This window comes from Protomyctophum bolini (assembly GCF_963924005.1).
Source record: "Protomyctophum bolini genome assembly, chromosome: 1".
Lineage (NCBI taxonomy): Eukaryota > Metazoa > Chordata > Actinopteri > Myctophiformes > Myctophidae > Protomyctophum > Protomyctophum bolini.
Window position 1 is genome coordinate 20,268,234 of NC_137862.1, and position 26,943 is coordinate 20,295,176.

A 26,943-nucleotide genomic window follows, 5' to 3' on the forward strand; every position below is an offset into this window, starting at 1 on the left:
ATTTATGTTCGGTTGAGCTCGGATGTGTTGCACTCTTAAAATAGCAGATCTACAAGCTCAAAATAGTAGATCTACAAGCTCACAACACATCACTCACGATGCGTGACATGCTGTGAGCTTGTAGATCAGCTATTTTTAGCAGTGTAAAATCAGACCAAAAAAAATCATATGATATTTAGTTGACTAAAGGTAGACTAAAACTAAAACATTTCAGATGACAAAAATGGAGAAAACTAAATGAAATATTTACTTAGCTCAAATAATTGTGAGCATCTCAGTGTAGAAGTCATAGTGACATAATCATAATGCAAGCAGAAAACATCATGGAAAGGTTGCTAGTCAATAAAGAGACAAGAGGCAGTGAGTGCCCTGGATGAGCTGGCCAATAACTGATTGCAGTAGAGTCATAAACCCAATAAAAACAGCAATTACACTACTTAATTGAATGTGCAGAATCTGGCTTAAGGAACACATTTTCTTTCACCGTTTAAAGACAGATCTCCGCCTACAGAACCAGGCAGTAACCTCCACGTAGGCGTAATTGAGCCGATTACCAAAATAGAAACACAGAGCCAATGCAGGTGATGGGAAGCAGAAGTCCTTTCAACACCCTCAATCCCTCATGAATTAATGTGTCATAGAGCGCCAAAGTCTGACATCTATTAACCCACCCACAATGCAAATAGCTTTGTGGGCAGTTCTAGTCGCCAAGTCATAGGCCGTGACACAAGTGCCGTTTACGCCTGTGCTTTCTGGCCGTGATACGTTGCATTTTCAACCCAGCTTGGGGGGGGGGGGAGAGACCTCAACAGGGTTCAGTTGCAGGTCAAACACTAGATAAAGTAGATAAAGGCACAGGTTTCCACCAGGGTAGGTCAGGTTGTGGCCTCCTGGTGGCGCTATAATAGAGGGTATGCGTGTGATATCATCATCATACCCAGAAGTTATGCGGGAATGCCTACTGAGTGGCAAAAAACTACTTTTTGGCCTTGATAGCCCATACATCCAAACATAAAAGTCCTATCTGATTGCATTAAATTACTTTAAATAACATTGAATTGACTTTGCCATTCAGTAGATCCTGTGAACTTTTGTGGCCAGATGTAATCTGAAAAAAAAACCCACTTAGACCCTCGATAGTAGATACTGAGTTAAACTGAGCTAAGCTTTTTCTTTTTTCAAATACACTAAATCGCTTTGCCAAAAATAGTGGATCCACATGCCACAAGCTTATTTTTGGCTCATTTCCACCCCAGTGTAAAGTTATTTCCAGCCTGTCCTACAATATAAATGGATCCAAGTTTTCCTTGGGACATGTACTGTATCTCAGCCGGGGGGGGGAATTTACATATTTTCAGAAGAGAAAAAATATGACATAAACGTGCTATAAAGTAGCAATGGAATTCAGGAGGTGCCGTGAATGAAAAGACTTACTTACAGGGGTGACCTGAGCCAAAAGAGTTTGAGAAGCAGTTTGCCATAGAATCTGTATGTGTAGCGATATACATTCACTCACACACATATTTGAGGTTCAACCATTTGACACAGAGGAGGCCATGGTGATTCAACCAGGGGGGAGGGGGGGGAGGGACCACCACCCCCGCGGGGGTTATGGGGTCGAACGCACCGCAGTGCATCCGGCTTTGCCAAGTGTCGTGTATACAAGCGCGACACATTGTGAGCTTATAGATCGCCGTTTTCACCATGCAACCAAGTGTAAAATCAGCCATTACGAAGGCAAATTACATTTTAGTCGACAAAATCAGACGTAGATAAACTCGACTAATGTGTAGTCGACTATAACTAGACTAAAACTACACCTTTTCAGATTACTAAAATATGGCTCAAACAAACAAACATTTTATTCAAAAGACTGACTGAAACTAAATCCAAATTTGCTATCAAAATCAACAATATCCACGTTTTCCCCCGCCAAGGCACTGAGGCTCCTTGTGTGTGTGCTTTGCTTCCTTCAGGCCGCGTTGCCATGTCTGCTTATTATAAGCAACCTTTTTTTCTGTAAAGTCACTTGCAAATACATTATTGGTAGTAGCTGGTTGATGTTTTTTTGGGGGCTTGATTCTAAAGTGTACAGTAGTTGTTGCTTATTTGGGCTTACTTCCACATTTCTTCACATCAAGGAACCCCAGATTAATATGTAATTGTCCACGGACATCCATCTGAACATATTTTGAGTTTTAAAATGTTTACAAATATTCAAAATATTTCGACTTATTCTCAATGTGTTTTTGAGAACAGATGTTCAACTTCACAATGTGTTGCTGTGAGCTTGTAGATCAGCTATTTTCATGTGTGGTTGTTTTCATAGACCTGGTCACTTGTTTCTCTTGCAAAACTGGCAACACAGCAAGAGAAAGAGGAACGTATGCAACTATGCACACACAAACGCAAAGACTAATGGGTTACAGGAAAAAGTGAATACCGTTCAAACGCCACTTTGCTCATGGTGTTTGAACGCTCTACTTCCATGCCTCGCTGAACGTGCCTGAATCGATTCATGAACGAGTGCTCTGTGTTAAACTCCAGCAGCTGTGCGCTCTTATGCTCGTGCATGTACTTCGCCCGCCTGCAGTTCCAGCTTAGGGCAGCTTCAGCATTGGACTGTGTAGTGTTCAACTAGTTCTAACGAGAGAGAGGTTATTTGGCATAACCACACGATCACGATCTGAACCAGTTTGATTTTGGTCTATTTGGCATATTAAAATTAATTCTAAAGTGAGAAGGGTTATGTGTAATTCGACGTACCAAAGTTAATTAGTTTTATCCGTTTATCCTGTGATTGGTCAAGCATGTCCACACGTAAATAGATGAGGTGAATTGGGTCCTTTTTATGTAATTTTATGGCAGGTGATTCCAATCGTGATATAATTTATTTATTGGTCATTTAGAATTTTGCTGTAATGCAAAGAACCTGCATGTTGTTCAAATGTTCTTTTAAAATTATATTTGCAGCATGGGGGTGTGTGCCCATTTTTGGTTATAGACGGAAATGCATTTTGTTCAACTATGCGTTCAAATTCAGTTTTTTGTAGTTTTGTAGTAGTCTTGTTGCCTTGATGTACTAAGGAGAAGCGCCTGAGCATGTTAAATGATGGGAATTGGAAAAGTTATTGGGCGAGAACTTTCTTTTGGGTCGGGGTGTAACGACTGTGGTCGTTATTTCATCGTTTGCTCGCTCGCATCGCTGGCAGTGTAGATGAGGTTAGAGTGCCCCGACACAAGTCCAGGGGTGCCTCAGTCAGAACGCTGTGATAATATTTGGAATTGATCAATGTCACTTCAGTTTAATCTCTTAAACCCTCTATAGCTAGTAAGACCACCAAACCTATGGCCGTGTTCATGCACAGGTCTCGTTATGCATGATATTGTTGACACAATAATAACATGACCGTCAACGGCTTGTACTCGCAGAGCAGCCAGTCAGCCTGTCCAATAGTACCTGGATAATTTTCATGGCTGCTGCTTGGCTACTTCGGTTTCCAGTACAATTTCAAAATAATGTGTTGAACGATCACATTACAAATAATCAATATAGTACAGCCCAGCCTGGGCAAAACGTCATATGTACCCTGCTCAGTGTAACCAACCAAAAGTGTGTTCTTTCATCCTCCATTTTAGCACTCGGTGACGGTGAGAAGTTAAATTGCTGATATGATTACGTTTTCTTCCCTAAATCTGTGGGTCGTAAATTATTCTGCCTTTGAAAAGTTCAAATATTAATATAGCATATTGGCATTGGCTCATGTTGCACAAATGTTACGTGGATAACAACGTGGACTAATCAGCATCACTGTTTGCAAATGTACGCTATATATTTGTCATTAGGACAAAAATATGTTGCTGAGCTTGTAGATAAATATTCTTCAGGAAAATCTCCTGGCAAAAATGATTGGTTAGGTAGTTACCAACTAAAATTACAAAAAATCAATAAAGTGTACATTTTAGAGCTAATGTAGCAGGTGACACTAACAGTGTGTTTCTGAGACTGCAACTACCAGTGAGACTGCTGCACTATTGGTACTAGAGCTGCTGCTAGCACCGATGATGATGATGATGATCCTACTACTACTACTACTGGCATAGCAATTTAGAAAAACAATCTAAATTCACTGCTATGCCAATGATCTCCCCATCAATCCACACGACACTTCCAGCATAGCCATACTGCACTCATGCCTAGCCGACATCAAGGCTTGGATGACAATCAACTTTCTTCAATTAAACAAATCCAAAACTGAAGTACTAATATTTGACCCACCATCTGACAGAGCACGTTTAGAAATTAGCCGCTGCCCCCTACGTCCTAATATTATATAATATATATAATATATATATATTAATATATCTGCAACCAGAAACCTGGGTGTCTTTCTGGATTCCGACCTCTCCCTGGAGGGTCACGTAACAAAAGCTGTCCAGTCTTCATTTTACCACCTTCGAAACATAGCTATCCATCCCTCACACCCCCCCCCTCCCCCCCTCATTTACTCTCGTGTTGACCATTGTAATTCCTATACTCCTGCCTCTCAAAAAAATCCATCAACCTGTTACAACTCATTCAGAATGCTGCAGCTCGCCTCCTAACAGGCTCCAGAAAATTCGATCACATTACCCCTATTCTGGCCACCTGGCTGCCTGTCTTATACAGAATTGATTTCAAAATACTTTTATTCACTTGTTTTTGCAGAATGTGTGGCCCTTTAACTATATTATAATAGTGAAATAGCTGATCTACAAGCTCACAATGCATCACAAGGAAGTCATGCACATGTTGAGAGTGAACACTATACCAGGCACAGACAATCGAGCAGCGGAGTGCAGTGCTGGTGGAGTGGCATGACAAGTTGTTGTTGCTGCTGCACACACACCTGCTGACAGTGCTGCAAGCTTTAGCTCCGTCTCAGGTGGAAAAACTCTTTAAAAGAGAAGGCCATGCTTCATCTCGTGGTGCCATCTAAATGATATTCCTTGCAAGCAGCCACAATACAGTTGCAGAAAACGACACGGACAGCAGCGTTGATTAAACCAGGTAGGATGGAGGCATACTGTAGTTCCTCTTTAGATGCACTTTTCACTACCATTATTTTTTATTCATATCAGCATCAGTGTTTTGTTTTGATGGACAAAAACATTGGCACAGCAAAAAAATTGCAATCTCAACAAAGCTGAGCTAAATGTCCCCCTAAACATTATTGGACAGGTTAAACACGGTCAGACATGGACACAGAAACAGCCAATCAACGCTCTTCTCCACGAGATGCACTTTGGGTAACTAAACAGATTAATAATAGACATAGACCAGACTTCTGTTGAACAACTACAGGGGTGCACATAACTCACAAATGGTGCGTATGCGTAGTAAAAACAACAAATTGAACACAGCATTAGCTGAGCCTTTCATTTCATCTAGCTAAAGTTGGTATGGCAAAGGTATGGCACCCCCATATCTTCAAACTAAAGTCTGATTGGACCCTACAACCCTCCCGCTCGCTCAGATCAGCCAACACAGGGAGGCTGGCAGAACATTCACTTAAACAGCCGGGACAACGATCCACGTGTCCAAAACCGGTGTAGAAAAATCATACAGGTGTACTAAAAAGCTACAACACTCCAGTGAACGGGTCGCGGCCGTTATACCAAAACCTGTGACCCATAGAAGGATGTTAGCCCTAGGAGGCATATCTCACAGGAAACCGGTAAAACATGATTCATTGCTTTATAGTGTATTTCCATGTGTTACTACTACTCTATTCAATTTTCAAGGACTATAATATAACACCAGGAATATTTAGCATAACTTTGAGTGGACTAAAGACCTGCAAACTCATGAGGGCTGGAAAAAAGTGACAACTTCTGAGATCAAAGCCCATTTGGAGGTAGGGATGGAGCTCGAAACCCTATACTCAAACAAACTCGATAACAATAAGCTTTGAGCTTATCAAGCTTGTTATTGAGTACCCGGTAATCAATAAGCTTTGGGTGTAGCATATCGAGCATAGCGGGCGGCCCATGCCGTCATGTTTAAACAATCAAGACAAGAGGCGATCAAGAAATAAATCTAATCACCCATGCTGGCACAAAAGTGCGCTTGTGTGGTCTAAAGTGTATTGATGCCTGCCAACCAGCGCTGTCCGGGTAAACAAAATTACGCTTTTAACTCTAGGCCGGGAACCTCTTTTGGGGTTCCTGTTGCTATGTACAGTATAGTATTATAGCAACATATATTGTTTTTGTAATTTTTGAATAAATATTTGAAGTTCTTCCGAAAAATTAGGTCATGATTTAGAAGGCATTTTTAGAATCCTAAATGGGTTAAAGTGACGGGCCGGCACTCACATTAACCATTTTTTCAATATTATTTTCCGCAAGTAAAAAGGTCACTTGCCTTCCGTCTAGGGATGTAAATAGTTAATCGTTAATCAATTAATCACCGTTAGGAAATTAGTCAGTTAAACTTAGTTAATAACTAACCAAATTATTTGAAACGTCTCTGCTTTTGCATGTGATGTGACAAACAAGACAGTGCACTTTTCATTTGATTATATTTCTCATACAAAGATGCCATTGCCTGGCCCTGTATCACAAATAGTCAAAAAACTATTTGATTAAGGAATATAATATGTCTTTTGTATTCCTTCTGAATATCATGAAATGCCAATCCGTGCTATTTCACCGTGTTTGGGTGAGACCGGGTTGAGTGGTGACTGTCAAATAAATGAAAAAAAGTCTTTCCACAAAATAATAGAAAAAGCTCAATAGTGGGCTCAATAAAACCCTGGCTCGATAAGGTGCTCGTTGGTAGTGCTGTTGCCTCACAGCTAGAAGGTCCTGGGTTCGATTCCCGCTCGGGACACTGTGGGCGCTGGCGGCGTGTTTCCTCCTCCGCGTCATCAGTGCCCATACCCGAAGGCGGGGTTGGCGAAAGGGCCTTTCTGTGTGGACTTCGCATGTTCTCCCCGTGTCCCCCTATTGTAGGTACCCTCACATGTTCTCCTCATGTCCCCTAGGGTAGGTACCCTCACAAAAAACATGCAGTAATCCTGGTCACTAAACTGCCTCCCCCTGGCCAGCCGGGGCGCCTGATGGAGGGGAAAGGAACTGGTTGGAATAACGAGTTCCTTCCACGTGCTACGTCCAACCAGGGAAACTCCCCCCTGTCAGGTGTAAAGGAGCAACTTGGACACTCAGGCATGAAAGAAGCATGAGTTCAAGTCCGTTGCTCTCCCCTTGTCCCCCATATATGGGGACTAGGTTGGTGGAGGGTGTGTAGAGCCCAGGATCACATTAAATGATTGACACAGGGGTGAAAAATGGGTTACAAAATCGTGGGATAAAAAATATATTTAAGGGATAAGGTGCTCGTTATAAATACTTTTTTGCTGGGGAATTCTTCAAAATAAAAGCGCTAGAGTGCCAGCAGAATAGAGCAGATATAGCAGATTTTACTCTGAAAAGCCCCGCCTTCCGTTGCCCCCCAAAACCAGGAGGTATAATATTCCATTCTTACATCGCACTGATCACACTAAGGTCTCTCTCGAAGCATTTATAGTCCAAACGAGAGGCATGCTGAAGTCAGAAATGAAGACAGGAACATTGTCCTTTTGGTCAAAACCACAGAGAGTTCCCTAGATTAGGAGTTACAAGCTATTCTTTTGGAGCCATAAACAAGGAAGTGAACGGCAGTGAGCATGTGGAGTATGGTGCAGAAGAAAAGAAATGCCTATACATGTCTTTAGCACCCGTGGTTTTGATATGAAAGATGTGTATACACATCCAAGGCATAATTTATGTTAACAAAACATAACAAGCTCCATCCCTAGTTGGAGTTAAACTTTCAGAACCATCCTCAAACACTATCAGCCACTTCCTCGTAACCATTACATTACCTAGTGCTGATTCACTGATTAACTGCTATTGATGTCGTGGCCAGTTCAGTTGCTGCACTGTGAATGTCTAACTAACGGGGGCACATGTCCTGGACAACCATTAACCTCAAATAAACTGCCTTTAGGCTGACTGTTCCAGCTGCTGCTGCTGCTAAACACAGACCAGCCAAACAAACAAGGCTTCAAAAAGGCATTGTCATTCTGACATGGTAGTTATAAGAGGAATGTGTGACATATACGTTCTGACATGGTTGTTAGCTCCTAAGAGGAATGTGTGACATATACAAATTGCAATACAAATAGTCAGTGCCAACATGGAAACAACTGCTGATTGATCAGAACCGAAACTGAGTTACGCTCCATGACTAACAGGTTGTTAACAACACTTGTTCAAATCAAGATTGAGGGCCCTATCTTGTGTGGCTAGCACTAGACACGATAACTGATTGCGCCAGCGATACGGTATCTTGCCCGAGACGCACCCTAGAGCATGAACTAGCGACGACCTTGTGCATTTAAATGAGGCGTGGTGATTTTGCGAAGGTGTTATTTTTGGAGTGCAGCGCAACCCGGGCGACTAATCCACAAACAATCAACACTGATTGTAATGTTTATGGTAAATGGTGCATTTATATAGTGCCTTTATCCAAGATAAACATTACATAGATTACATTCACACACACATCCATACACCAATGGCGGCAGAAACCATGCAAGGTACAAACCAACACATCAGGAGCAATGAGGGGTTCAGTGTTTTGCTCAAGGACACTTCGACACCAACTCTGGGGGAGCACGGGTTCGAACTGGCAACCTTGTGGTTACCATGATACAGCCACTCTACCCCTGAGCCTTTATGTTTATGTTTATGACTTTCCAGTTGCAAAGTGCTGTGGCATACTAAATATCTGTATGAGTCAGGCTTTAGGAAGAGAGAGGGTAAATATGCTCATAAGAACTCTCAACAGTAGGCTGGCAAACACTTCTTTTAGCCATTTTGCAACAGTACAAAACACAGAAATCAATAGGCTAACTAATCTGTAAAAGAAACAGTACTTTAGATTTATCTGACCTAATTTGCTGCAATAAAAAGGTTGTAAGATCCCTTGGAGAGGTTTTAGGATGTGGGCTAGCTCGCCTACATCCTATCTTAGTTTGTCATGAACTGCTGAGCTGCCAGTAGATGACTGGATAATAGATCATACTCACTCTGACAACATAATCTCCTTGTCATGGAGAGACTTCCAAACAAATATATTACTAGATTTCCTACCATTGATTTATTTATTTTAACCCATTTAGGCCTGACCTAAAAAATAAAAAATAAATCTTCTAAATCAAGCTATGAGCTTGTAGATCTGCTATTTTTCAATAGCTAAATTATAACATAATGTTTAAAACACCAAAAAGGGTTCCTGCCCAAAATGGGTTAAAGCAAATGTGTTGTTTTAATATAACTATAATAATTACTCAATTTCTGCTTAACACATTTGATCCCGTTGACAGGTATACTCGTCCTGATTAATTAATTGTGCTCAATGCGTGGGGCGCTCTTGACGGGTTTTTTTAACCACTCCAGTTGCTAGCACTGTGTCTCATTCTCCATAGCCATTAGCTTCTGTTTCAGCTGCGGCCTTTGCATGCTTTATTCTCGTAATCATTGCTATAGAGTGTTTGTTCAGTAACAGTGGTCTCCATGTCTCTCCAGCTCTTTAATAAATAGAAAATACATTTTCAGATAGGTGTCTAGGTGACAAAAGTTCAGCCAATCAGGAGAGGGTAGCTATTTGGCCTACTGGCCAATCACAGCAGGCCTTTCCTCCATAGCAACGCCCTGCCCACCGCGGGTGGGGATTTCCCACAACCGCAGTGAAACAGTTTTCCCTGGCGTGATGCGCTGGCCTGAGAATGTACGTGGACGGACACACCACATCCACGGAGAAACAACACGGAACAACAGCAACACAACCTGGCCAGCATGGAAAACACACCCCACAGTAAGTGTGGCAATGTGTGTGCATCTCAACGCAGATCGCACTGCGACACAAACACGTGGCGTTAGATGCGAGACCAGTCGCAGGCCGGTCGAGCTTCTAGTCAATAATAAATGTCATGAACATTATCCAGAAAACAACCGTATACTATCCAGCCCTGGCTGATGAGGACTGGCTAAATGAACTGGGGTACACTGGATAGCACTGACAACACAGGGTTGGGTCACGGATCGATTTGAATGGGTCCCTTTATTTTTCATATCTCACATTTTGCTTTAAAGTATTAATATTTCAAAACCTTTTCAACAAAAACATTTTCAAAACAGCAAAAAATATATAATAAAATCATGAATTCTTCCGGGCAATTTCATGAAGAAATCAATGAAATTTTTGGCAATTTTTTGGCATTTTTGGCGCCTGACAAAATTCCCGATCTGACAGGCTTTGATCGCCGAGGTGTTGCTCGCTGTGTGTGAAAGGCTCTGCGAGAAGATATAGCGCCGTTAAAAGCGCTCGCCGGCGCCTTCCCGACCGTTTCTGAATATCTAGCAAGTTTGATATTTGGCTCTCTCGCCGACTGGACATCATACAGTATGAACTGTGTTGCGACCGTGTCCCAAGAAGGCCAATGAGCCAATGAGAGCACAGGACAGCTGTCTGTCTGTCTGTCTGTCTGTCGACTGTATAGATAGATGATCAGATGATAATATATATAACCTTTATTCCTTGGGTAAATTCCGTCGTAACATATTGGCAGCTATATTAGCGCAATGTTGCTGTGCTATAAAACCAACACATTTCACTTGAATAATGTTGATAAAACGAATCGGAACCAACAATTCAGAGCAAACGTTCGGACCTCATGCACTGTGTGTGCGTGCGTGTGTGCGTGCATGCGTGCGTGCCTGCAGACTACTCTGAGTGCATCCGAGTTGAAATAACAGGGACACATTTCCCATGATGTGAATGCAAATTAAAAATGACTCAACATCTCAACATCAACACATGAGGGACCTATTTGGATAGGTGGACAACTATGAACTATTGCAGAGTTTTAGATGACAGGCAGACAGGGTGAGCTACTATTGCAAATGAACAATAATCAGAATATTTGATTAATTAAAATATTATTTCTGAAATCTGTTGCCTGCCCGAATAGATTGACTAGTTTTCTTTGACAATTATGCTAATTCATGTTTTACATTTTCAGATTTCTTTATTTTACAGATGAATATAACGCTATAAAATCACAAACACAAGTTAAACACTACAGTTTTGCACTCACAACATGCAATAACATATAAAACAAACAAAACACTGGCATGGTGCTTTAAAAAACAAAACGTTTAGGTAACTCCCAGCAAGTGCTAGCTTAGCCTAGCCATGTAGCATGCTGGTGTCACACACACACACACACACACACACACACACCCACACCCCCACACCCTCTGATGAGACGGTAGCTTACGCCGAATCTCCACTGACTGCGTTGCGTCGCGGTGCGTTCTGTTCTGACGGCGTCAAACAATTAACCGGGGAGAATTACGAACACAACATTGGCAGTGGAACACCCTTCATTGATTAAAAAAGGGAACATTCCCTGCGCTGTAGAGTCCCGGTGTTAGCTGTAGCTAAAGTTAACAGCCATCTTGTGACTCCCACTTACGTGCGTTGCAATTAGAGTTAGGGAACAGGGAGGGATGGGGTTAGTAATGGGGCGAGTCAGACCAACGCAACCTCGGAAAATCGTGAGGGTGTTCCAGGTGGTCACCAGCTAAATGATGGAGAGTTGGTAACCAAATGGACCCACATTAGATCTTTAACTCTTGAGAATGTAAAAGTAAACCAAATGGACCCTTACACTCTCAACAGTACCCCATTTAGGACTGAGGCCGAATGTTGCTATATACTGTAGATACTAGATAACAACAAGAACCTCAAAAGGGGTTACCAACCTGAATGTGTTCAATTATTGTTAAACATCTGCATTACTTAAGTTAATTTACAAGAAGTCTACACAATGAGAAGAATTGTTACTTTGAAGTTTGAACAACGTTTGCCTGTTATCTCTCCTAATGGTACCACATCAATACAATTGATTGAATTGAATTGTGGACATGTCTGCGATGCTAAACCTCATCAAATGGTGTGGTCTGTGGCTCAAATGCAGAATAAATAATGTGCCTTGATATGAAAAGGGTTGAAAACCACTGTGTTACAGTACAACATGCACACAGCAACTCGTGGCTGCTAGAGTTGTACGATCAAATGTAAAAACATCAGACTGCCTCTGAGCAACGACAGAGACATTTCACTGACACACGCAGTATTGTTTACAAGAAGATTTCACTGATACACACCGTGTGTTTCTTACTAAGAGATCACACACACACACACACACACACACACACACACACACACACACACACACACACGTGACTGGACATTTGACTCCAGCAGAGCTGTTGTTTCAATCATCATGTATCTCATCCAGTGTTTGCCAGACTAATCTTCCATGAACAAGCTCATCTCCAGCAGCCACGAACACAGCTTGTTCAATGTTCACATAGTGATCGTGTCACACAATAATCGGTGACATTTGCATTGTTTTGGAGGAGACTGACAACATGGCAATATGTGCCGAACGCTGTGAAATCTGCTTCAGCCGACTCAGCTCCGCCCGGGTTAAGTCCGGATAAGATCAACAACTCTCAACGTGTCATGACGTGTTGAGAGCTTGTAGATCTTCTTTTTCGACACGCGGCCCGCTGTGAGCTACCTACGAATATATGACGAATAATCGTCAATCTGCAATTTTGGGGCAGACGATGGCCGATAGGAACCTAGTTGCTACTGGAATGTTTTACACGGCTTGGTTGAATGCTTGATTCTGATTGGTCAGTCGCTGAATTCAGCGGTGTGTTATTTCTGGATAACAGACCGCTCCACTCTATAATAGATTGCTGTCTGCTGCACAGCCTGCGCTGCTTGTTTTACTCAGAGTTATAAAGGATAGAGTGTGGACCGGGAGCTCTGGGGGCTTGGTTTTACTGCTGTATCCAACATGACAGCCATGTAAGCTAACACACAATGTAATTTACAGCTAAACGTTGCTCTCAAATATGTTTTTGAAAACATTTGAAGTGAGAAACAATTCTATTTGATCAACTGCACTTCCTTGTTTTCCGACTGTGCTGCAGCACGACACTTAAGTAATACCGGTCCGTAAGAAAGGAAATACCTTGTTTTGGGTCAATTTATTTATTTATGTATTAAGTAGCCATTGTAATAAGCGGGATAAAGCATGGCAAGGTGGTTATTGTTGATATATAATTCACCTTCAAGGTAATTAACAACCTTCGCTATGCGTCGGCAGTTAATCAACCTGTCTGTGATTTATATATCAACAATGACCACCTAGCCATGCATTATCCTTTACTTATCTGGGCACATAGCAACCAAAACAGAGCAGAATACAGCTGGAAACCTTCAACCTGTATTTACCAACAATAGTGAGACCAGCCAGCCAGCCAGCAGCACCTGCCTTATCGCCCCTACACACTGTAGGAGTTTTAAAGTTGTCGGCGAGTCATCAGATCGTATTTCACACTGCAGGAGTCTTTTTTTTTAATTGTCTGTCATTATATCGTTGTGGCTTTCACACTAAACGATTGGACGCAGACTAGGCATCACACACTGCAAGAGTTCACCAAGATGTGATCAAGACCCGATATTCATTTGCTTTTATTTTATAAATTTTTACATCTCACGCACGTGCAGGATGCCGTGATATGAGCGCCAGACCGACACAGAGGACGTCTCTCTCTCTCCCTCATAGACTATTTAACAGCAACATTGGGCTAATATAGCTACCATGTACGACACAGGACAGGGATTTACCCAAGGAATAAAGGTTATATATTATCATCTGATCATCTATCGATACAGTTGACACGACAGACAGCAGTGCTGTGAGCAGTGAGCACAGCTGTCCTGTGCTCTCATTGGCTGTAATACAGGACTTCTCTGGACGTGATCGCAACCCAGTTCATACTGTACGATGTCCAGTCGGCGACAGAGGAAAAATATCAACCCTGCTTAATATTCAGAAACGCTCGGGAAGGCGTCGGTGAGCGCTTTTATCTGCGCTAGATCTTCTCGCAGAGCCTTTCACACACAGCGAACAAAACCCTCAGCGATCAATGCCCGATCTTGCGTCAGATCGGGAGTTTTGTCGGTGAGCGCCAAAAATGGTCCCCAACAGCATAATCGGAGCAAATATCGTGCAGTGTGTACGAGCCATTATATTCTAAGCCAACTCCCTCCCCACACTACCATTCCGTTCACCTGGTTGAAATAACGTTGATCTATTTGTTGCATTACAAGGTCGATCAATGCTACTTTCTTTTTGATGCAACGTTGTATTGGCCGTCGATAATAAATTGTTACTGCATTGGCTTCCGGTTGTTTTTATGATTGATTTTAAAATTATTTTACTTCTCAAGCTCTCAATGGTTCCTACCTACATGAATGCCTGCCTAAATATATACCAAACCCTCAGGTCTTCCACTGCTGGCCTGCTCGCTGTGCCTAAAAAATGGCAACAAAGAAACACGGTGGAGCAGCTTTCTGCTTCTACCGGCCGACGGCATGGAACAAACTCCCACTGTACCTTCGACAGGCAGCCTCTGTAGACATTTTTAAAGCACAGCTCAAGACCTACTTCTACACTCTTGCCTTTAATTGATCTTTTAAATTCCTTGTTATCCATGTCCTCACTGTATTGCATTACTGCTATTATTTTAATGTTTTATGCCTCGCTTTTCTTTTTTTCTCCTTTGCTCTGTAAAGCACTTTGAGCTGCATTTCATGTCATGAAAGGTGCTATACAAATAAAATGTTATTATTATTAGAAAAGGCCTGAGTATCACAAGATAAGAGAATAATTTTCTATGATTCTATATTTCTATTTGATTCAACTTACTGTGCAACTGATATGTGAAAGTCGACCCACACTCTCCAAGTGCAAAACCACCACAACAACCACATGATGAAGGACCCCAATGGAAACAAACAAGCCATATAAGAGCTTTCTAGGGTTATACATAATTTTAGCAGACCTTGTATTGAATTGTACTTTCCTGTGCTTTTTTCCCCTGCAAACTGTTAATACATAAATCAGTCAGTCAGTAAGTTAAGTAAGTTAAAAGTTCATGGTGATTTTCGTGCCATATTGGAATTCATGGAAAAAACAAAGTGATTTGGTGGAAATGGCATTCCAAATTGTAAGGAAACTGTGCTGTGGAATATTTTGGGCAGCTGTAACTTCAGTACAGTCCAACAACTCAACGGTCTAAAACAACAGCATGCAATAAAACATAAACAAAACACTGGTATGGTCCTTTAAAAAACAAAACGTTAGCTAACTCCCAGCAAGTGCTAGCTTAGCCTAGCCATGTAGCATGATGGTGTGTCACACACACACACACACACACACAGCTGTAGCTAGAAAAGATTATAATAACATGAGAGACAATATGAGCTTGTCTTCACATATGTTACTATACTCCTCCATGATATATACACTTTATTTACAACATGCTGTGCTTGCAGGCAGCACTTGTCAACACATTAAACATTAAACCCCACATACTTACCGAGTCAGCTAATAGTCATCCTGGTGTATTCCATAGGTCCCAGTGTGCCCATGAATGGAACGATGAAGACGTGTGCACTCCATAGGGAAACAGATGGAAGGATTCACCAGAAGTAAACACGCTTAGATTTCAACCTAAAAAATTATAATAATCCGTGTTGTTTGTAACGACGAAACGCATTAAACTCCTCATTAAGAAGACATGATCCACACGAGGAGAGGAGGCCAGCCAGGACTTCACTTCTCCTCTCTCACTCACTCACACACACGCGCTCACGCACACACACATGCACGCGCACACACACATGCGCGCACACACACACGCGCACACACACACACACACACACACACTCACACACTCCGTGGATTGGTTTCCACACTCATGAAAACACCACAGCACAGATCCACCCGAGAAGGAACCTTCCAATCCTTCTGCCCACGACCGAACCGAAGCCCTCTCCTCAGCGCCGCGGACCCCCTACGTTCCTTTAATCCAACAGGGTACCGGTGCTTTCCACGCGCCGGGTTTTATAATCCCTTGGTTTATTCTCCAGTTGTTTGTTTCCACACTGTGTTGTTTCTCTACTATGTATCCATTCCTTCCCTTCAGCTCTGTCTGATCGCACACACACTCTGATACAATGTAACCGACAAGCAGCGTTGCTGCGTTGACTGGAGTGGAGTCAGTGGAGCTGGAGGAGGAGCGGTGCTCTGGAAATCCAGGACAGAATCATCTGGCCCTGCTCCGAACGGATCGGGATTGAACTGTCAAACACAGAGAGAGAGAGGGGGGGGGGGTCAAGACCCAATTTATTTTCCTACATAAAACAAAAATATATAAGATTTCCCCTTCCCATTTAAATCATATTTATTTTAATGAGAAAACAACAAACAAACAAATCTAAAACATTACATAAATAAACCAGTAAAACGGGCGATAAGTCATGAGGCCGTGTGCACGCATCCGCCGTGACAGCAGACTGCTGAGCGAGCGCTGGCGGCTGGCGCTTTGCCATGGGGGGGGGTCAGATCAACATATGGAATGAATTCTGTACTGGCCATATATGGAGTACAGGGTTTGATGAGGGCCCAGGTAGGGCCCGCCCTTCATTTCCGGGCCTGTTGAGAAATCTAGCTTTCGCCGGCTGCCGTGCGCGGCTACACTAATAACTTTGGGGAAGGCCCGTCTAGAGTTTAAATGGACAGGTATCAGTCAAAAGGGAGACATCGAAGAGGAAGGATGGATGGGGAAGGATCAGCATATGGAATGTCAGAACAGGTCAGCTCCATTATGGAGATCTAAGGATTTGAGGTGAGTTGTAGAGTTGCTGGCCAAAATTGATGACATCAGGGATCTCCATATACTGTATGGGGCCAGGCTTAATATTGATGACACACATGATGTCACGAGGCATGACCATATAAAGGGCGTGAGAAATGCACGATTTCATAGTTAACTGCGACCTGTGGTCGCAATAAAATGTTAATTTATGGGTCCCCGGGTCAAACGTCTAATCTGAATCTGTCTTGTGGGTCTTGAGCTAGTGTGTGAACTGCAGCACTAAACAGACTGTGACTTTTATTTGGACTACCTGTGTCAACTATTATTGACAATAATATAGTGGCCACTTTTACTAGCCTGGCTACACTTTTACACCCACAGAACTTTGGTTCTAGAACAGGCAGACATTTTATTGGTTCCAGTTCTGAACCAACTTTTAGGGTTCTGAACGAACCAATTAATCTTCAGTGGAAACACTCTGAACTGGTTCAATATACCCAAATCAGTTCAACACCGGTGGAAAAGGGGCAGAGTGTAATATGAGCCACATGTGGAAGAACGTGCAGGCTGTTTGTTCCTTGATTTAACAGTAGGCCTACACTGTATTATACCTAAAGGAGGCTAGGATGACTTCCAAAATTGGAACGTTAATTATGATTTGAGTGTGCAAAACCATACCTATATTAGATTGTTATCATTATGAAACTTCCCCAGTTATTACTTGTACGAAGACAATGATTTATTGTATCACACATTTTGCATTTTTAAATATGCAAATGAGGCATTATATATTCCAAAAATAGGAAATAGGAAAAAGCTACTAGGGCACTAGGCTATACCGTGGAAGGGTTATCATATAAATAATTTACTTATATTGATCCTATAAACAATTTAATATGGGTTTTGCACACTCAATTCATAATTAAAGGACCACTTCACCACTTTTCAACATCTCTTCATATAATTAATCCACACTAATGTTCATGATAAAACACCACCATTTTTTCCTACTCAGTCTGTGTCTCATAGGAGGGCTTTGGGCAGTTCGGACACTCGTCCACCACCAGTGACATCATCATTAGGCATATTTATTTTTAAAGATAAAGATTTGTTTTAAAATATATTTAGATTTGTATTGTATGAGAACGATGGCTTCAACTTTTGCATTGCAACTTTTCAGGAAAAGAAAGCCTGCCGTTTCTATTAGCTTGGATTCACCATCGATGATGTCACTGGTGGACGGGTTTCTGAACTGCCCACAGCCTTCCTATGAGACACAGACTGAGTAGGTATCTTTTGGGGTATTTTATCATGAACATTAGTTAGGACCAATTATAGGAAGAGAAGTTGAAAAGTGGTGAAGTGGTCCTTTAACGTTCTAATTTTGGAGATCTGGCTCAACCAAAAATAACTGAACCGGCTCCCATTAAGAACCAACCGGTGGAAAAGGGGTCTTTGAGGGGCAGGTGCTCAAGTCAAAGAAGGCCACCTTGTGCGGTGCATGGAATCGCCGGCTGCCTTAACACATACCGGGGGGGTAGGACCAAGGGATTTGTGATTTGTTTATAAACATTTTGGTATTTGTTTATAAACATTTGTGATTTGTTTATAAACATTTGTGATTTATTTATAAACATTTTGGGATTTGTTTATAAACATTTGGGATTTGTTTACAAACATTTGGGATTTGTTTATAAACATTTGGGATTTGTAAGTCTCATGGGGGGGGTAGGACCACTACCAGTTGACCTGTAGTAAGTCTCATGGTCGGGGGGGTAGGACCAAGGGATTTGGGATTTGTTTATAAACATTTTGGTATTTGTTTATAAACATTTGTGATTTGTTTATAAACATTTGTGATTTGTTTATAAACATTTTGGGATTTGTTTATAAACATTTGGGATTTGTTTATAAACATTTGGGATTTGTTTATAAACATTTGGGATTTGTTTATAAACATATGTGGCCCACACCTAGCTTCTTAATTTTGATCTCAAAGTGCACCAGATTGAAGCATTTTCATGGCAAATTTACAATTTTACCTAGAACCGGCACTGCATACACTGCAGAGAATTTCAATTGTCAAATAGCCTTCTATTCACTGCTGAGTATTTCACTAACCTTTGAAGAATCACCCAGGCGCTAATGTAGGTCCGTTTCACGAAAATACGTCTGAATATATTTCATTTGTTTGACAAGAACAACAACAAGATTTGTTTTTTACATTTAGATTTTTATTATCATGAGAACGATGGCTTCCATTATCGCATTGCACCTTTTCAGGAATAGACAGCCGTTTCTGTTAGTTTGGATTGCCCAATTATATGAAGATAGTTTGAAAAGTGGTGAAGTCGTCCTTTAAGAAATCAATTGTCTAAATTGTATATGATTGTCATGTTTCATTTCAACAGTAGGATATTGATCTTGATTATTGTATATGCATGTTTGAAACGAAATAGTACATATATTTTCTATATATTTCTTTAACCCATTATTTTCACCCAGTGTCAAGTATCTACACTCCCTCTGCCAACCTGGGGAGAGCAACGGATTGACCACATGCTTCATTTAATGCATGTGGAGTCCAAGCAGCTCTTCAATATATTTTCTTTAATGAAGCTGTCAAATGATAATAACTCTTGGAAAATGTTTCCCTTCCATTTGCAGGAAGGGACAAATACAATATATATATATATATATATATTGTATGTAGCGGTATGTGAGAGATTCCATTTGTCAGATGATGTGTCATACCACAGATAACCTTTCATGTTTAGCATCTTCAAACGCTTCTCTCTCTCTCTCGCTCTCTGCCACTGGTTACCCCGGCAACAGGAATATGGTAATGTTGCCTTTGACATGACAGAAGGAATCATCTCGCTAACAAACAGAGACAACATGTTACAGGGAGACTGCTGGGGGGGAGGAGAGGACGGGAGGAGAGGGGAGAGGAGATGAGAGGAGAGGAGGAGAGGATGGGGAGAGGAGAGGAGAGGAGAGGAGAGGAGAGGAGAGGAGAGGAGAGGAGAGGAGAGGAGAGGAGAGGAGAGGAGAGGAGAGGAGAGGAGAGGAGAGGAGAGGAGAGGAGAGGAGAGGAGAGGAGAGGAGAGGAGAGGAGAGGAGAGGAGAGGAGAGGAGAGGAGAGGAGAGGAGAGGAGAGGAGAGGAGAGAGGGGGTTGAATTAATGGGCTCATTTTCACACAGCTAGCTCTCCATCCTCCATCTTCGTGGGTTTCCTCCGTGCCTTCCTGCTGGCAGGCTGCACACTCGCTGCCTCGTTGGTTTCCCCTAGGGAGGGAATTGGAGCAGCCTCCACTGGAGAGCTAAATAACAGTGAGTGGGCAAGGGGGAATTAGAGAGCGAGAGAGAGAGAGCTTTCACACGGTGACTGTCCTTCAGGTCGGTCGGAGCATCACAGTGGAGCAGGCCGGCACAGCTGCATGCATGCACACACACGTTTACAGATAAACAGTGGACCAGCCTACTGACTGTATATATACACATACACAGTGGTTATAATTGTGGAAACGGCTTCATCTGTGCATCAAGTGCCATAAGAACATATAATGTAAGATTATACTGATAATTATATCCATGCTTTTAGAAAGAACATTAATATCCTGTGTTGATTGATTGATTGATTGATTGATTCATTCTTCGTTGCAGACTCAGGGGAATCCATATCACAGTACAGAACAGCAACACAATAGATAAAAAGAATAATAATATAGAAAGAAATATACAATAAAAAGAGTTCCACCATATTCAGTTTCGAACATACAGACAAGTTCGCCAATGGTTCCACAGTCTGGAGGAGAACCTGACAGAACTACTGTACGTATCGTATTAGTGATGACATTAATGATGTAATTTACTGACTCAGATACCCTACACATGAATTTATACATAAGATTGCGTAGCACAGCAGAGCAGGTGGGAACCCCAACACTGACAAACATTTGACTTGCACTGGAGCTTCTTGGAGCCCTCAGAAGCAGTGTGTGTGTGTGTGTGTGTGTGTGTGTGTGTGTGTGTGTGTGTGTGTGTGTGTGTGTGTGTGTGCGTGCGCGTGCATGTGGTGCGTGCATAATCACATGACGTCAAATACCAGTAATTGTAGTTGAGTAAAAAGTACAATATTTGCCTCTGAGACGTAGTGGAGGAGTCATAGACTGTAAAAAAATATGGACAAAGCGTTCTCCGGGTCTGATATGGACGTAAGATGAAGCCTGTCAGTCCTTGAATTTGTAGAGCCGTTTGGGCCCAGCTGGCCATTGGCTGGCCCAGACAACGAGGCGGGACTTCCCCCCTTCTTCTTTGTCGGTTTTTATTTTGACTCGAACGGGGGGTGGCTCCCGATCATAGACTGTAACGGTAGCCACACCCCTCAGAACATACGTGACTTTATGGTAATTTTATTAATAAATGGGACCATAATGTTCCAAAAATAATATTATGACATGAGAAATGAGACTTTAAACTAGTGACTCATGGAAGCAGAAAGTATTCATGACCATGTTTATTAAGGTAATACAGTCTAGGTGAAGTTGGGCCCAAATACATGGGTTTTTTTGGGCCCAATGACAGGCCATTATATGAACTTTCAGGAAGTCCCGATTTCCTTAGTGGCTTCACAAAATATCTGTCTGACTGCCCCCCTGGGAGGAGTAGACGCAAAAGTATTGGAAATCGTTATTTATTGTTTATGTAAAGTATAAATACCTAAAAAAAGTACTTAAACTTAAAGTACAGTACTGCATGAGTAAATGTACTCCACCACCGGTATATACTGCACTACTGCAGGGGCACACAGAGTTGCTCATGGATATTTCATCGGGTGTCTCGGGGATGAGGCTTTAAGCGCAGCACTTTGAGTATCCCCCGTTGGATGTGTATTGTTGCAGCCGCTCCGTGATCGAGTGCAGGTCGGAAGGTCACGGGATACATTGATCTCTTACCGCCGCTTCTTTAGAACTGCCTGAGAATGAAAGTCATTTGTAATAGAAAATCCATTTATAACTGAATTTATTCATGCATCTTCCGGGCCAGCTTTGGGTCGCGTCTCAAAAGCCACCAGCCAGCGAAGAAGCAGGCAGCCTTGCCCTCGTCTCTGTGCTATGTAGCACTGATTCGGTAAAATTCACAATTTATTCATTTATCAGATGCTCTTAATCCAGAGCGAGCTACAGTAAGCAAGAACAACACAAGGCAATGCATCAAATGCATTGAAATAGTCATCTAGGATCATCAGTAAAACAAAATCATCAGTCTAACAGTAGAATGTAGGGAGGCAACGGGTGTCAGAAGGAGGAGTAGGACCACCGGTTGAGAACCACTGCTCTAGCAGGAGGAACATCGGAGTAGACCGCAGCGTTGGGAGTCGATCACATTTAATCTCAATCAGGAAATCCAACCGGGGATGTTTGCCATTTCAAATAAGGAAGAAAACAAATGCCATTATTATATAGTTCTAAATTAATCTTCTTCTTTTCCTTTCTGCTTTTCCCTTCAGGGGTCGCCACGGCGAATCACCTGCCTGAACCTCCATCTCACCCTGTACTCTGCCTCTCTCACACCAACTAACTTCATGTCTTCTGTCACTATACATCTTCTCTTTGGTCTTCCTCTAAGGCCTCCTGCCTGGCAGTTCTAACCTCAACATCTTTCTACCGATATACTCACTGTCCCTCCTCTGTACGTGTCAAGACCATCTCAGTCTGGCCTCTCTGGCTTTATCTCCAAAACATGTGACAGACAGACTGTCCCTCTGATGTACTCGTTCCTGATCCTATCCATCCCAGAGAGAGAAAGTAAACATTTTTGTCTCTGCTACCTCCAGCTCTGCTTCTTGTCTTTTCCTCAGTTCGACTGTCTCTAAACAAAATTCTAATTGAATATAACCTGGAATTAGAAGGAATGGAACTCCGAGAGTGTGACTCTTGAAGCAGGTGGTCTGATTGTGGGTCAATTCCTCAGCAGATGTGGCAGTTGCCACCATTATGGCATACAGGGCCCCACGCAGGTACTGTGATTTGTCCTTTTGCCCTAAGTATGCACAGCCATGATTAACAGTGGGAGCAGCTTAGAGAGGGTGGGGGGGGGTGTGGCAGGGAAAGGCTGCTGAAGGAATTAAACTGGCATGGCCCAGTATGCCCCATCTGTGACTGTTCTTTTTATTTTGCCTGATTTGACTTAGAGATAATTTACAAATAGTTTGAAAGAAATAGGATATATATTATGATTTATTGAGAGAAACCAAGCAAGTACACCAGACAGTTAAATCAGACATTAAGCATGTACCCCCCACAGCCCACATGGAATGATTATCTATTGCATATTTTTTGAGGGGTGCTAGCCCTGGCCTAGTCCCTATGTCCAGCTTTTGTGTAAACACCAGAATGAGATGATGTATGATAAGAGCGCCCCTCACTTCATACGGGCAGTTTAGAGACCAGGATTGTGGTGTGATTTTGTTGTGTGAGCTGTCAAAAATTGGATTACAGCGATCCGGTTTTATATAATTAATTAAAAAGGACCTAAAGATGTGTATACACGTCCAAGACATCTCAGTTTGATTAGAGAAGACACGTCCTTAGCACAATACGTCCCCTGGATCAGGGGTGGGCAACTTTGACGATGGAGAGGGCCACTATATTTCCACACTCACTCCAGGGGGACACATTGCATATTACTGTCGTAGCAAAAAAAGCCGTACAAGATCAGCTATTTTTCCTATATTTGAATTGAAATACTGAATATCCTTTAAAATTTGAATCCTGAAAAGTAACCTTTTTATTTAATTTCAAATGCATTTAGTTCTAGTACAATCCAATTATAGTTATCCATACAACTACATTGGACTTAAAAGAAAAAGACAATAACATTTTAATACTAGTAATTAGCTGCAATAAAGAATACGTCAGTATTCCGATATTAACCTGCCGCATGTGGCCCCTGGGCTGCCCTTAGATGACCCCTGGGTCTGATTATTGGCTCTCGAGTTGACTCCCAAAAGAACATCCTCGACTCACAAAAGCACTTCATATCATTTGCATATCCTTCCCTGTTCCCTCGGTCCGCAGCCTCATTTAACTTGGAAAGTCAATTAAATTGAACTTGAGATGCGAGGTAAAACCCCTTCAGACTTTGAGGGGGAACAGGCTAGTCAGGCTGATGAACAGTTGACCTTGCACTGTAATGTCACTTTACATTGCACTTCCTTTTTGTGTTGGTTTGCACTATACTTGTGTTTTTGTTTTGAATATACTGGTGTATATTGTATATTGAAGAGAGTGATCGAAGCAAATGCACTGTATTTATACACATGACAGATGTGATAAACCTGAAAGAAGATACTTCAGCGACCACCCCCCCCCCCTCCCTCTCCTCACAGTCTCTGTTAAAAATAAAGCACGGATGCCGATGACCTGTTAATTTATTATTATTCCTTCAGGCAACTCAGACACATTACACTTAATATAACATTATAAGTACAGATAATTCAAAATGTCAGATATTTTATTATTATTTGCGCAAGCAGAGCACGCAAGTACTGATAATCAGCTGGGTATGTCGGTGGTGTCCACCGGCCAATAGGGGACCACTATTCTTGATGACGTAACTAAGGTATACCATGGTGGTCCCTTATTACTAGGGATGCACCGATATGAAAATTCTTGGCCGATACCGATGTTTAAAATAACAATTTAGCCGATACTGATACCGATATATATTTAGTTTGTTTTTTATTTCCCCTTTTTGTGCCAGGGAAAATTGTATGCTTATCAACAACAGATAAAGCTCGGTTAATGTCTGTTTTATTAGCCGATACCGATAACAGTGATATCGGCCGATACCAATTTGTGGGCTGATACATCGGTGCATTCCTACTTATTACGTTTCAAGGTTGGTCCTATAAGGTCAATAACAGGTCTAAAGGATTTAGAACAGCAGTTGTAATATAGACATTAGTTAGTATCAGTACTTGTGCACTCTGCTTGCGCACAAGTAGGCCATGTATGGCCTACTTGTGCGCAAGGCGCAAGTTGGCACCTCGACAGAGTGAATTTCTAGTTATTAATATTATTATTATTATTTTTATGTCTGTCAGTCTTTTCAAAAGAACGAAACAAAAGCAGAATCATTAGCTATGACTAAACAATAGCCCTGAATAAACATCCTTTCTCAACTGAGGCCAATCGTCATCGAACGCTTTTGGGTTTTTTTTTCACATTTCGTCTGCGGTCAGTCTGCGGCCGATGGACGCAGCCCCTTCTTGGCCCCCTGGTGGTACTGACGCTCCAGCTTCCCTGTTATGTGAGAGACAGAGAGGAGGGGGGGGGGGGGCAGGAAGGCTTGCATCAAAACACCATAAAAAAGACACAACACTGACCTTTCTAAGAGCACAAGGCCTGATAATTAGAGTTCACCCAGCAGAAAGAGAGAGAGAGGTGGGAGAAGGAAACATATGGTGGAGGAGAATGGAGAGAGATGGGGGAGAAGGATATAGATGGGGGGAGAAAAGAAGGAGAGATGGGGGAGGGGGAGGAGGAGAGAGATGGGGGAGGAGGAGAGAGATGGGGGAGGGGGGAGGAGGAGAGAGATGGGGGAGGGGGGAGGAGGAGAGAGATGGGGGGGTGGGCGTGAGGGAGAGAATTATATGGCGAGGGTGAAAAAGATACAGATAGAAAGAGGCTGAGGTGGGAGCTGCAGAAATAGAAAAGCTGGCTCATCGATTGGCTGAGATAATTATCCCATTGATTGCTGCGCCATTTGGGGATTGCTTGAGAAAGGTTTATTGCCAACACTCTTGCAGCTGTGAAACGGCTTTTAGTTCTCTGCAGAACGCCTGCTACGTAACGTACATGTACACTACTTCAGTATACAGAACGCCTGCTATGTACATGAAACGGCTTTTAGTTGTCTGCAGAACGCCTGCTATGTACTACTACTACTAATTCAGTACTTCAGTATACAGAACGCCTGTTATGTATATGTAAGCTACTTCAGTACTTAACCGTTATGTACACAGTACTTAACTGTTATGTACATGTACAGCACTTCAGTACTTAACTGTTATGTACCTGTACAGTACTTCAGTAACTGTTGATAGACTGACTGTTACTGACAGGTATTAATACATTATTATTATTGTTCCACCACCGCCAGGTTTTTTTTTTTACAGTGAAGTGATTTTGAAGGCCTACAGGTCCCGAGACGCGAACCAGATGTAAACAAAGGTCTGAGTGGAGGAGCATATTTTCTTTCACCCGTAAAATACAATTTCACTTCCGGTTCATTTCCGGTTGTATCCGTTCCTTAGAAACCTAGAACAAATGTATACGTCGGCGAAGAGCGCCATCTACGATAAACCACTGAGAAGACCACAGAACGTAAATCACCGTCTTTGGCGGTGAAGCGTTGGATTTGAAAGGACGTAAATCACCATTCTTGTCAGTCAATGTGTTTAAGGAGGCGACTTCTATTTGAAATTTGTATTAGATACATTTCTGAGGGTCGCTAGCTCCTCCTATATACAGGTTTAATGTTTGTTTTTAGTTCAATGTTCATGTTTTAAAAACGCCATTGACAATGAAGGGAAAATTAATTTCATGTCATCTTGTCCCCAACATTAAATCCCATCACCTAATCATAGCAACATGAGTTAGATTTTAATATATTAGCGCCCCTCACTTCACACAGGTGTGATTTTTAGAAAGGAACTCTATTCCTACATACACCCAGTATAGAGCTGGGGCGGTATAGTATTTTTAGTTACCGCGGTAATAAAGCACAGTTTACAGAAGAAAACAAATAATCACGGTTATGAACTCGACACCGCGGTATATGCATTAATACAACTGCGGTACCATGCCGGTATTGCGGTTATTGCCCCCCAGCCCTAATACCCATCATGCAACACTGTTTGCCTAGTCTAGCCTCAAGCCAGCACACCTCCCGCTGAAATGGTTCTACATGCAGGAATCCAAGCCCACGGGCCCAAAGCACTGCAGCAAAGTGGATGTGGACAAATCTCTGAGTAGCTCGGTGAGAAGAGAGAGAGAGAGTCTGAGGAGGAGGGGAAAATAAATCCTTGCTTGGATT

At 42.2% G+C, this 26,943-nt stretch overlaps 2 protein-coding genes across 6 annotated transcripts in view; both read right to left on the reverse strand.

Annotated features, from left to right (window-relative positions):
- The window catches only part of LOC308313622 (zinc finger protein 609-like), an 89,091-nt gene extending 72,923 nt beyond the window's left edge, over positions 1 to 16,168 (reverse strand). For all 5 annotated transcript variants that reach the window (XM_080760844.1, XM_080760841.1, XM_080760842.1 and 2 more), the window contains exon 1: positions 15,559 to 16,168. The gene's annotated coding sequence lies outside the window, so the exon portion shown is untranslated. The remainder of the gene's footprint in view (positions 1 to 15,558) is intronic.
- An 8,095-nt stretch (positions 16,169 to 24,263) lies between these two features.
- trip4 (thyroid hormone receptor interactor 4) overlaps positions 24,264 to 26,943 on the reverse strand; it is a 66,642-nt gene continuing 63,962 nt past the window's right edge. The window contains exon 13 of the mRNA XM_080761193.1: positions 24,264 to 25,148. Within this exon, the coding sequence (XP_080617319.1) occupies positions 25,084 to 25,148 (65 nt within the window). The 3' untranslated portion in view covers positions 24,264 to 25,083. The remainder of the gene's footprint in view (positions 25,149 to 26,943) is intronic.